The sequence below is a fragment of the Hemitrygon akajei genome, chromosome 31 (genome assembly GCF_048418815.1).
Source record: "Hemitrygon akajei chromosome 31, sHemAka1.3, whole genome shotgun sequence".
NCBI lineage: Eukaryota > Metazoa > Chordata > Chondrichthyes > Myliobatiformes > Dasyatidae > Hemitrygon > Hemitrygon akajei.
This window is the reverse complement of record NC_133154.1, coordinates 1,617,555-1,630,917: the sequence shown is the minus strand read 5'-3', so window position 1 is coordinate 1,630,917 and position 13,363 is coordinate 1,617,555. Positions and strand designations below refer to the sequence as shown.

The window sequence follows — 13,363 nt, the reverse complement described above, 5'->3', positions numbered from 1 at the left end:
ACTCTCACTAACTGAGTGTTTATTAACCAAACTCACTGACCAGGAGTTTATTAACCACATTCACTCACTGGAGGTTTATTAACTACACCCTTGACCAGGTGTTTATTAACTAAACCCATTGACTGGGTATGTATTAACCAAACTGACTGACTGAGGGTTTATTATCCAAACTCACTGATCGGGGATTTATTAACCAGACTTACTGATTGGATGTTTATTAGCTATACCCAATGACTGGGTGTTAATTAACCAAACTCACTGACCAGGTGTTTATTAACCAAACTCACTGATCGGGAGTTTATTGACTACACTCACTCACCGCGTGTTTATTAACTACACCCATTGACTGAGTGTTTATTAACCAAACTCACTGACCAGGTGTTTATTAACCAAACTCACTGATCGGGAGTTTATTAACTACACTCACTCACCGCGTGTTTATTAACTACACTCATTGACTGAGTGTTTATTAACCAAACTCACTGACCAGGTGTTTATTAACCAAACTCACTGATCGGGAGTTTATTAACAACACTCACTCACCGCGTGTTTATTAACTACACTCATTGACTGAGTGTTTATTAACCAAACTCACTGACCAGGTGTTTATTAACCAAACTCACTGATCGGGAGTTTATTAACTACACTCACTCACCGTGTGTTTATTAACTACACTCATTGACTGAGTGTTTATTAACCAAACTCACTGACCAGGTGTTTATTAACCAAATTCACTGACCAGGGGTTTATTAATCAAACTCAGTGACCGGGTGTTTGTTAACAAAACTCACTGACCAGGGGTTTATTAATCAAACTCACTGACTGGGAGTTTATTAACCAAACTCACTGACCGGGTGTTTGTTAACCAAACTCACTGACTGGGAGTTTATTAACCAAACTCACTGATCGGGAGTTTATTAACTACACTCACTCACCGCGTGTTTATTAACTACACTCATTGACTGAGTGTTTATTAACCAAACTCACTGACCAGGTGTTTATTAACCAAACTCACTGATCGGGAGTTTATTAACTACACTCACTCACCACGTGTTTATTAACTACACTCATTGACTGAGTGTTTATTAACCAAACTCACTGACCAGGTGTTTATTAACCAAACTCACTGATCGGGAGTTTATTAACTACACTCACTCACCACGTGTTTATTAACTACACTCATTGACTGAGTGTTTATTAACCAAACTCACTGACCAGGTGTTTATTAACCAAACTCACTGATCGGGAGTTTATTAACTACACTCACTCACCGTGTGTTTATTAACTACACTCATTGACTGAGTGTTTATTAACCAAACTCACTGACCAGGTGTTTATTAACCAAATTCACTGACCAGGGGTTTATTAATCAAACTCAGTGACCGGGTGTTTGTTAACCAAACTCACTGACCAGGGGTTTATTAATCAAACTCACTGACTGGGAGTTTATTAACCAAACTCACTGACCGGGTGTTTGTTAACCAAACTCACTGACTGGGAGTTTATTAACCAAACTCACTGATCGGGAGTTTATTAACTACACTCACTCACCGCGTGTTTATTAACTACACTCATTGACTGAGTGTTTATTAACCAAACTCACTGACCAGGTGTTTATTAACCAAACTCACTGATCGGGAGTTTATTAACTACACTCACTCACCGCGTGTTTATTAACTACACTCATTGACTGAGTGTTTATTAACCAAACTCACTGACCAGGTGTTTATTAACCAAACTCACTGATCGGGAGTTTATTAACTACACTCACTCACCGCGTGTTTATTAACTACACTCATTGACTGAGTGTTTATTAACCAAACTCACTGACCAGGTGTTTATTAACCAAACTCACTGATCGGGAGTTTATTAACTACACTCACTCACCGTGTGTTTATTAACTACACTCATTGACTGAGTGTTTATTAACCAAACTCACTGACCAGGTGTTTATTAACCAAATTCACTGACCAGGGGTTTATTAATCAAACTCAGTGACCGGGTGTTTGTTAACCAAACTCACTGACCAGGGGTTTATTAATCAAACTCACTGACTGGGAGTTTATTAACCAAACTCACTGACCGGGTGTTTGTTAACCAAACTCACTGACTGGGAGTTTATTAACCAAACTCAGAGACCGGGTGTTTGTTAACCAAACTCACTGACTGGGAGTTTATTAACCAAACTCACTGACTGGGTGTTTGTTAACCAAACTCACTGACTGGGAGTTTATTAACCAAACTCAGAGACCGGGTGTTTGTTAACCAAACTCACTGACTGGGAGTTTATTAACCAAACTCAGAGACCGGGTGTTTGTTAACCAAACTCACTGACTGGGAGTTTATTAACCAAACTCACAGACCGGGAGTTTGTTAACCAAACTCACTGACCGGGTGTTTGTTAACCAAATTCACTGACCAGGGGTTTATTAATCAAACTCACTGACCGGGAGTTTGTTAACCAAACTCACTGACCGGGTGTTTGTTAACCAAACTCACTGACCGGGAGTTTGTTAACCAAACTCACTGACCAGGTGTTTATTAACCAAATTCACTGACTGGGAGTTTATTAACCAAACTCACTGACCGGGTGTTTGTTAACCAAACTCACTGACTGGGAGTTTATTAACCAAACTCAGAGACCGGGTGTTTGTTAACCAAACTCACTGACTGGGAGTTTATTAACCAAACTCACTGACCGGGTGTTTGTTAACCAAACTCACTGACCGGGTGTTTGTTAACCAAACTCACTGACCGGGAGTTTGTTAACCAAACTCACTGACCAGGTGTTTATTAACCAAATTCACTGACTGGGAGTTTATTAACCAAACTCACTGACCGGGTGTTTGTTAACCAAACTCACTGACTGGGAGTTTATTAACCAAACTCAGAGACCGGGTGTTTGTTAACCAAACTCACTGACTGGGAGTTTATTAACCAATCTCACTGACCGGGTGTTTGTTAACCAAACTCACTGACTGGGAGTTTATTAACCAAACTCACTGACCGGGTGTTTGTTAACCAAACTCACTGACTGGGAGTTTATTAACCAAACTCAGAGACTGGGTGTTTGTTAACCAAACTCACTGACTGGGAGTTTGTTAACCAAACTCAGAGACCGGGTGTTTGTTAACCAAACTCACTGACTGGGAGTTTATTAACCAAACTCACTGACCGGGAGTTTGTTAATCAAACTCACTGACCGGGTGTTTGTTAACCAAACTCACTGACCGGGAGTTTATTAACCAAACTCACTGACCGGGTGTTTGTTAACCAAACTCACTGACTGGGAGTTTATTAACCAACCTGACTGTCAAGTATTAATTTGTCACAACTATGGAGGATGGATGGTGAATTAGGAGGAGATGAGAGGGAGGGAGTGGAAAGGTTGTTAGGGGGAGTTAGAGAGAGGGTTGATGAGGAGGGGGAGAGGAAGGGGCTGTGCAGAGGAAAGGAGAGGGATTGGCACTGAGGAAAGAGGGAGAGGGATGGTAAGGAGAATGGGAGAGGGACCGGTGGTGAGGAGCAATTTAATGGGAGGGGCAGTGAGGAGGGAGTTGGAGTGTGTGGTGGTGAGGAAGGAGGGAGAGGTGGGGCAGTGAGGAGGGAGTTTGAGTGAGAGGTGGTGAGGAGGGATTTAGAGGGAGGAGCAGTGAAGAGGAAGTTTGAGGGAGGGCCAGTGAGGAGGAATTTAGAGGGAGGGGCAGTGATAAGGCAGGGAGAGGAGGTGTGACGTAGAGGCAGGAAGTGCAATTGAAGGAAGAGGTGGAGAGGAGAGGAGAGAAGAGGGAGCAAGAGTGGAGTGAGTAGGTTGACAGGAGGAGAGGAGGGGTGGGAGGAAGAGAGTGAGGAAAGATGAGGAGGGGAGACCCAGTGAAGGGAAGGAACAGGAGCATTCCTTGCCCCACCCTCTGAACCCCCATTCCCATCCCCTCTCCAGAGCGCATGCATCACAGCTGGCAGAGGAGAAAGAGTGGGAGGGAGTGGATGGTAGGGAAGGAGGTGAGGGGAAAGAGGAGCGTGATGGCATTGGAGGAGAAGGGGAGGGGATATGGAGGTGAGGGAAGAGCACGGGAGGTGAGAGTAAGTGGGCAGGAGGAAGATGGTGTCAGGATGAGTTGTGTAAGAAGGGGGGAGCAGGAAGTGGCAGAGGAGGAGGGGATAGGGTATGCAGGAGTGGAGAGAGAGTCGGGAAGGGAAGAGGAGGAGAGGAGGGGATTTATGGGGAGGGATGGGTGGAGAGTGGTGAGAGGGAAGGAGCGCCAATCCCTGTCTCACTTCCCAGGGCACGAACATCGCGGCAGGCAAGGCAACGGGAGTGGTGGTGGCAACGGCCGTGAGCACGGAGATCGGTAAGATCCGGGACCAGATGGTAGCGACGGAGCAGGAGAAGACGCCTCTGCAACAGAAACTGGATGAGTTTGGCGAGCAGCTCTCCAAGGTCATCTCGCTCATCTGTGTGGCCGTCTGGCTCATCAACATCGGACACTTCAATGACCCCGTCCACGGTGGATCCTGGATCCGCGGTGCCGTCTACTACTTCAAGATCGCCGTGGCGCTGGCTGTGGCCGCCATCCCTGAAGGTCTGGCCACTGACTGCTAGTGTCCTGGGTCCCTGCGTCCTGTCCTTCCCCAAGTCCCTCTGTCCACTCATTGCTGGCATCCTGGGTCTCTCGTCCACTCACCCCCGTATCCCTCCTTCTGACAACGCCAAAGCTTGTCCGCTGACCACTCACACTCTGCGTCCCTCCATCCACCATCCCCAAAAGATGAGCTGCTGACCACCGATGGTTGACCGTTGGCGTACCTGCGTTCCTATGTACCTCTTGGTTCCTATGTTCCACCCTTCCCTCTCCCTCTGCTCTCCCCACCCATCGACCTCCCACTCCTTCCTCATTATCCCTCCCTCTGCCTCTCTGCTCGCCACCTCTCCTTCTCCCTCCCTCCCCATTACCCCCTCCCTCACTCTTTTCAGCCCTTCCCTCTCCTTCCCTCCTCACTGCCCCTTCTTCTCCTTTCCATACAGACACCTGATTGTGTTCCCCTCCTGCACTTCCCAACCCCCAGGTCTCCCAGCTGTGATTACCACCTGCCTGGCCCTGGGCACGCGGAGGATGGCGAAGAAGAACGCGATCGTGAGGAGCCTGCCCTCTGTCGAGACTCTGGGCTGCACCTCTGTCATCTGTTCCGACAAGACTGGCACCCTGACCACCAACCAGATGTCTGTCTGCAAGGTACAGACCACCTTTCACAACCCACCTCAGCCCCAGACTACTCCTCCCACAATCCATCCATACCTCTTCTCTCTCCCTCCCTCTCTTTCACTCCATGCCCGGCCTTGTGGTCTTTCCAACGCCCTTTACACCTAAACAAGCAAGTTTCCTGTTGAAATTCTGATAGACACCGTCACAGAGATGGGAGGGGTTCGTGTGTGTGTGTGTGTGTGTGTGTGTGTGTGTGTGTGTGTGTGTGTGTGTGTGTGTGTGTGTGTGTGTGTGTGTGTGTGTGTGTGTGTGTGTGTGTGTGTGTGTGTGTGTGAGAACCTGTCATGGTTTGATGTTCATGCCTGGAGCCTTCATCCCTCATCCCTCATTTTGCTCTTCCTGTTTTACCTTACAGATGTTCGTCATTGACAAGGTGGAGCAGGACATCTGCACTCTGAATGAGTTCTCTGTGACAGGTTCTACCTATGCTCCTGAGGGTGAAGTGTAAGTTGCTCTGTGCTTCCCCCACTGCCCCACCCTTGAGCACACATCACGCCCTTCAGCCCACAGTGTCTGTGCTGACCACAATACTGAATTAGACAAAATCCCTTCTGTCTACACAAAATCCATTTCCCTCCATTCCCCACATATAAATGTGCCTCTATTCTATCCGCCTCCATCACCACTCCAGGTACCCCCTGCTCTGTGTAGAAAATAATTTCCCTTGGTCCTCCCCTGATTTACCTGCCCTCTGTTGTCAGCTGTATACACCCGGGGTTAAAGATTACAGCTGTGATATACACCAGCTGATCATACCACCTGTTCCCATGTTTCACGTGTCTCTGATCGGGGTGGGGGGGAGGGGTGCCGGTGCTACACTTTGCCCAAGGGTGACCTGCAGGCTAGCAGAGGGAAGGAGTGCCTTACACCTCCTTTGGTAGAGACGTATCTCCACTCCGACACCCAACTACTACACTCTTCAGTTTGTGTGGCCACTTTCAGGAATCCCAAGACCCCTCTGCTCATCAACACTGCTAAGTGTCCCAACATTTCAACACTAGGGAATAAGATACTGGTTCTATCTGTGCCTCTTGGACTCTTAAAAATCTTATAAAGTCCTAGTTTTCAGCTTTGTAAAACCCTGGTTAAGTCTTTTCAGGAGCATTGTATTCACTGCAGGTAAGGTGTAGCTTTGGAGAGGCGCAGAGAGTTCACCAGGATGCTGCCTGGATTAGAGGCATGTGGAGGTTTTGGAGAGGTGTAGAGAGTTCACCAGGATGCCGTCTGGATTAGAGGCACGAGCTATAAGGAGAGGCTGGACAAACTTGGGTTGTTTTCTCTGGAGTGACAGAGGCTGAGGGGCGATGTGATCGAGGTGTACGATGTTATGAACGCAGGGGAATGAGCAGAGATCTTACAGACAAAATAATGAGGGGAACAGACAGTTGCAGGCTTTCACAATTTTGAGCACTACAGACAAAATTCTGGAAGATTTCTGCAAATCAGACAGTATCTATGGAGGGAAATAGACAGTAGACTTTTCATAAGAAATAGGAGCAGGACTCAGGCATCTGCCCATCAAGCCTATTCCCCCATTCAGTAAGATCACAGCTGATCTAGCCATGGACTCAGCTCTGCCTGCATAACTTTTCCCCATAACCTTTAATTCCCCAGCTTTGCAAAAATCTATCTAAATGTGTCTTAAGTCTGTTTAATGAGTTAACCTCTACTGCGTCCCTGGGCAGAGGATTCCACAGATTCACTGCTCTCTGGGAGGCTGTGTCCCCTCATTTTAGCCTCACCTACCAGTAGAAAGAACTTTCCTGCCTCTATCTTATCCATAACCTTCAGAATGTTTTACATTTCTATAAGATCCCTTCTCATTCTTCTGAATTGCCTGAGTATAATCCCAGGTAATTCAGTCTCTCCTCATAGGCTAAACCTCCTCAGCTTCTCTGCATGGGCCATAGCATATGTTAAACATTTCCACTCTGGGGTGAAGAGATCTATCAACGCCTGACGTAATCTTATAAACTACTATCGAGTCTCCCCTTAGCCTCCACTGCTCCAGAGAACAGCCTGGGTTTGTCCAGCCTCTCGTTACAGCTGGTAGCCTCTAATCCAGGCAGCATCGTGTGAGCCTCCTGCCCCCTCTCCAAAGCCCCACACCCTCACTGTAATGGGCTGACCAGAATGCAATACTCCAGATGCAATGTAATTTCTGAGCTGTGGGCCCCAGGGTCCCTCTGCTGCCAAAGGTCCTGCCATTTTGAACATAGCACATCGCACAGTACTCTGCAGTGTACTACGAACAGTACTACGTCCTGAGCATAAGTGACAGGTTCTTTGGCCCATAATGTGTGTACTGAACACGATGCTGAAGTGAACTAGATCCTTTCTGCCTACTCAGTGTCCGTGTCCCTCCATTCCCTGCACATCACTGTGTCTGCATCGCATGTCTCTATCGCATCTGCCTCCACCATTACCCCTGGGAGTGATTTCCAGGCACCCACCAGTCTCACACAGTCAGCCTTTGAACTTTCCCCCCTCACCTTAAATCTCTGCTCTCTGCTGCATGTTGCCAGTGGGGGCAGAGGGGCCGGTTACTCAGAGAGATGATTCTCCACAGGCTGAAGAACGAGAAGAGTGTGAGGAGTGGTCAGTACGACGGGCTGGTTGAGCTGGCAACCATCTGCTCCCTGTGTAACGACTCGTCCCTGGATTTCAACGAGGTGAGGATGAGGGAGAGGGAGGGATGAGGAAATCAAGGGGTGGGAGGGGAGAGAGAGACAGAGGGAGGAAAGGAAGACAGGTGGAAAGGGAGTGGGAGGGAGGGTCAGAGGCAGAGAGTGAGAGGAGGGAGGGAGGAGGAAGAGGAGTGGAGGGAATGAGGAGAGAAATGGAGGAGAGGGAGGAAGAGATAGGTGGAGGTGGAGGAAATGGAGTTAGGGAAGGGGAAGGAGAGAAGAGAAGGGATCATGGCAGATGGAAGTTTAAGAGTAAGTTAGATATGGTCCTTGTGGCTAAAGGGATCGGGGGGTATGGAGAGAAAGCAGGTACAGGGTTCTGAGTTGGATGATCAGCCATGATCATACTGAATGGCGGTGCAGGCTCGAAGGGCCGAATGGCCTACTCCTGCACCTATTTTCTATGTTTCTATTAAGGGAATGAGGGAGAGGGGAGGTAAAATGGAAGATGAAGGAAAGTAGGAGAGGGAGTGAGGGGAGAAAGGTAGGAGAGGGAGTGAGAGGGGAGGAAAGTAGGAGAGGGAGTGAGAGGGGAGGAAAGTAGGAGAGGGAGTGAAAGGGGAGGAAAGTAGGAGAGGGAGTGAGAGGGGAGGAAAGTAGGAGAGGGAGTGAAAGGGGAGGAAAGTAGGAGAGGGAGTGAGTTGGGAGGAAAGTAGGAGAGGGAGTGAGAGGGGAGAAAGGTAGGAGAGAGAGTGAGGGGGAGGAAAGTAGGAGAGGGAGTGAAAGGGAAGGGCAGAGGCGAGGAAGAGAGAGATGGGGAGAGGAGCAAGGTAGATGGAGGGGAGAGATGATGGAGAGCAGGAGAGATGATAGGAGATGTGGGGTGGGAGGGGGAGAGGGGCAAATGGGAGATGGTAGGGAAGGGTGAGGGTGCTGGTTGGAGAAGGGGAGACAGTGGGAGGGGAGGAGGAAAAGGCATGGCAGGTAATGAGGGTTGAGTGTAGGTGAGAGGAGGGGAGGGGTGAGGGGTTGGAGATGGGAGAGGAACAGTAGTACTGCAAGAGGTAGGTGAGGAAGGTGGAGAGTGGATGGGGGAAGGGGGAGAGGAAGGCGAGCGGATGGGGTGGGAAGCCAAGCAGGAGGAGATGTAGGGGCTGAGAGACAGAGAGGTGGAGTGTTCTTGGACGTGGGCAAGGTTCCCACTGACAGTCTGATGCCCTCCCCCCTCTGTTCCTCCCCCGACTGCAGGCCAAAGGGATCTATGAGAAGGTGGGTGAGGCAACAGAGACAGCGCTGGTGTGTCTGGTGGAGAAAATGAACGTGTTCAACACTGAAGTTCGCAGCATGTCCAAGGTGGAGAGAGCTAATGCCTGCAACTCGGTGAGTGCCCTCGTTCCCTTCCCTCCTCCACCCCACCCTCCCTCTGCCACACTCCCTCCTCCACCCCGCCTTCCCTCTCCCACACTCCCTCCTCCACCCCGCCCACCCTCTTCCACACTCCCTCCTTCACCCCGCCCTCCCTCTGCCACACTCCCTACTCCACCCTCCTCCACCCCGCCCTCACTCTGCCACACTCCGTCCTCCACCCCGCCCTCCCTCTTCCACACTCCCTCCTTCACCCCGCCCTCCCTCTGCCACACTCCCTCCTCCACCCTCCTCCACCCCGCCCTCACTCTGCCACACTCCCTCCTCCACCCCGCCCTCACTCTTCCACACTCCCTCCTCCACCCCACCCTCCCTCTTCCACACTCCCTCCTTCACCCCGCCCGCACTCTGCCACACTCCCTCCTCCACCCCGCCCTCCCTCTTCCACACTCCTTCCTCCTCCCTCCTCCACCCTGCCCTCACTCTTCCACACTCCCTCCTCCACCCCGCCCTCCCTCTTCCACACTCCCTCCTCCACCCCGCCCTCCCTCTTCCACACTACCTCCTCCACCCCACCCTCCCTCTTCCACACTCCTTCCTCCTCCCTCCTCCACCCTGCCCTCACTCTGCCACACTCCCTCCTCCACCCCGCCCTCCCTCTTCCACACTCCCTCCTCCACCCTGCCCTCACTCTTCCACACTCCCTCCTCCACCCCGCCCTCCCTCTTCCACACTCCCTCCTCCACCCCACCCTCCCTCTTCCACACTCCCTCCTCCACCCCACCCTCCCTCTTCCACACTCCTTCCTCTTCCCTCCTCCACCCTGCCCTCACTCTGCCACACTCCCTCCTCCACCCCGCCCTCCCTCTTCCACACTCCCTCCTCCACCCCGCCCTCCCTCTTCCACACTCCCTCCTCCACCCCACCCTCCCTCTTCCACACTCCCTCCTCCACCCCACCCTCCCTCTTCCACACTCCTTCCTCCTCCCTCCTCCACCCTGCCCTCACTCTGCCACACTCCCTCCTCCACCCCGCCCTCCCTCTTCCACACTCCCTCCTCCACCCCATCCTCCCTCTCCCACTCTCCTTCCTCCTCCCTCCTCCACCCCTGCCCTCACTCTGCCACTCACCCTCCTCCCTCTTCTACACTCCCTCCTCCACCCTGCCCTCCCTCTTCCACACTCCCTCCTCCACCCCGCCCTCCCTCTTCCACACTCCCTCCTCCACCCCACCCTCCCTCTTCCACACTCCCTCCTCCACCCCTATCCTCCCTCTCCCACACTCCCTCCTCCACCCCACCTTCCCTCTTCCACGCTCCCTCCTCCACCCCGCCCTCCCTCTTCCACACTCCCTCCTCCACCCCGCCCTCACTCTTCCACACTCCCTCCTCCACCCCACCCTCCCTCTTCCACACTCCCTCCTCCACCCCACCCTCCCTCTTCCACACTCCCTCCTCCTCCCTCCTCCACCCCATCCTCCCTCTTCCACACTCCCTCCTCCACCCCGCCCTCCCACACTCCCTCCTCCTCCCTCCTCCACCCCACCCTCCCTCTTCCACACTCCCTCCTCCACCCCGCCCTCCCTCTTCCACACTCCCTCCTCCACCCCGCCCTCCCTCTTCCACACTCCCTCCTCCACCCCACCCTCCCTCTTCCACACTCCCTCCTCCTCCCTCCTCCACCCCACCCTCCCTCTTCCACTCTCCTTCCACACTCCCTCCTCCACCCCTGCCCTCACCCTTATCCACCCCACTCTTCCTCTTCCTCTCACCCTTTCTTCTCCACACCTCCCCTAACCCTTCTGTCCTCTTTCTACCTCCCCTTTCCCCCTTTGAACCCCACCCCCTTCTTACAACCCAGAGAACCACTTTTGCCCTGAGGATTCCCCGGGCTTGGACCCTGGAAGGGTGAGAGTTCTGGCCGTTGCTGTCACCACCTCTCCTTACCGGCTTGAAGAGAATGGGAGAGGGTCAAGACTTACCACAAGACCCCACAAAGGCCAGCTGACTATTCAGGGAGGGAGGCAGGGTGATGTTAGAATTAAATCACTGGTGAGGGACGAGTCTGTTCATAATGAGTTTCACTCTCTCTCACCATATCTCTCTCCCTCCCTGTCACCCCTTCTCTCTCTTCCTCTCACTCCCTGACCTCTCTGTCTCCCGCTCTCTGTCTTCCCCTCTCTATCTCCCCATCTCTATCTCCCTCTCTCTCCCCTCCCTCTCTCTCCCCTCCCTCTCTCTCCCCCACTCTCTCTCCTCCTCTCTCATCCCTCCTCTTTCCCACCCTCTCCCCTCTCTTCCCCCCTCTACCACCTCTCTTCCCTCCCCTTCTATCTACCCAACTCTCTATCAACCCCTCTCTCACCCTCCCCCTCTCTTCCCCTCTCTCCCCATCTCTCTTTCCCTCTCACCCCTCTCTCTATTCTCTCGCCCTCTCTCTCTCCACACTCCTACCCATGCTCTCCCACTCCTCTCCTCTCTGCTGCCCCTCCTCTCTACCTCCACCTCTCTATCTCTCCCCTTTCGCCCTCTTCCATCTCTCTCTCCCCCTCTCTCTTCCCCTCCTCTCTCCCCATACTCCACCTCTCACCCCCTCTCTTTTCATTCTCTCCCACTCTCTCTCTACTCTTTCTCTCCCTTCTCTCCCCTGTCTCCTCTCACCGCTCTTTCCCCTTTTTCTCCTTTTCTCCCCATTCCCCTCTCTCATTCCCTCTCTTTCTCTCTCTTTCACTTCCCCTCTCTTCACCATCTCTCCCCTCTCTCCCCCTCACTTTCTCTTCCCCTCTCTTCCCTTCTCTCTATCTCCCCCACAATCTCTCCGCCTCTCTCATCCTCTCTCCCCCCCTTGCTCTCCCTTCTCTCCCCCCGTCACTCACCCCTCCTCTATCCCCTCTCCCTTCCTTTCCTCCCACCTCCCTCTCTCTGTCCCCTTTTGCCCTCATAGGTCATTAAGCAGCTAATGAGGAAGGAATTCACGCTGGAGTTCTCTCGGGATCGAAAGTCCATGTCGGTATACTGCAGCCCAGCCAAGGCATCTCGCGCTGCTGTTGGGAACAAGATGTTCGTCAAGGTACAGCTTCACCAACCCCTCCCCGTTCACCTGGAATCTCCCTTGGCGTCCAGCAAGCTGCTGGGAGGGAGGGAGGGACATAGAGAGGGAGGGAGGGAGGGAGGGACATAGAGAGGGAAGGCTGCAGAGAGAAGAGGAAAAGACAGAGGTTTAGAGGAAGAGAGAGGGAGGAATGGAGAAGGGAAGGAGGGAGAGGGAGAAAAAGGTGGAGTGAGAGAAGGATGGAGGGTCAGAAGGAGAGAAGGAAGGAGGGTAGGGAGGGAGATAGAGAGAGAGAAGGGAGTGAGGTAGAAATGGACAGAGGCACAGAAAGAGAGAGGGAGGGAGGCAGAGAAGGGAGGGAGAGAGAGGGGTAGAGAGACAGAGAGGGGGAGTGGGGGAGAGGGGTAGATAGGGATGGAGGGGAGATAGAAGTGGAGGGGAGAGAGGTGGGAGAGAGAAGGGGAAAGGGGGAAAGAGAGCGGAGAGGGCGGGAAAGAGGAAGGATGAGAGAGGGAGAGAGGTGAAAGAGGGAGAAAGAGGCAGAGAGAGATGGGGAGAGGGGGCTGGGGAGAGAAAGAGGGTGTAGGTGGGGAGAGAGGGTGGAGAAGAGGGAGGGGAGAGAGAGGGGAGGGGAGAGAGAGTGAGGAGATAGAGATGGGGAGATAGAGAAGGGGTGACCGGGAGAGAGTTTGGAAGAGTTAAAGCAATAGAGGACAGGAATTTAACCAGCACCCCCGGTCAGATCCAACCACAGTCCCTCCAGATTGTCGTCCTAATCCCAATCCTGATTCCAGTGGGATTCCCAGAGTGATTCCAGACCCAATCCACTCCAAATCCTGCTCCCAATCCCAGTTTGTATCCGGTTCTCAGTTTCGATCCTACTCTGATTCCTGACTCCAATCCCGATCACGACAGCATTCCCAATCCTAATCCCAACCACAATTCAAATCCTGATCCAGGTCCCCATCCTGATTCTATCATGATTCCAGTCCTAAACCTTAATCATCCAGACCCATGTCACAATCCAAATCCCATACCGGATTCTCATCCTGATCCA

General features: G+C 52.2%; 1 protein-coding gene across 1 annotated transcript in view; it reads left to right on the top strand.

The window, feature by feature from the left end:
* LOC140719064 (sarcoplasmic/endoplasmic reticulum calcium ATPase 1) overlaps positions 1-13,363 on the top strand; it is a 64,045-nt gene that overhangs the window by 13,063 nt on the left and 37,619 nt on the right. The window contains exons 7-12 of the mRNA XM_073033437.1: positions 4,286-4,583; positions 5,068-5,234; positions 5,620-5,708; positions 7,834-7,936; positions 9,140-9,271; positions 12,199-12,324. Coding sequence (XP_072889538.1) covers positions 4,286-4,583; positions 5,068-5,234; positions 5,620-5,708; positions 7,834-7,936; positions 9,140-9,271; positions 12,199-12,324 — 915 coding nt within the window. The remainder of the gene's footprint in view (positions 1-4,285; positions 4,584-5,067; positions 5,235-5,619; positions 5,709-7,833; positions 7,937-9,139; positions 9,272-12,198; positions 12,325-13,363) is intronic.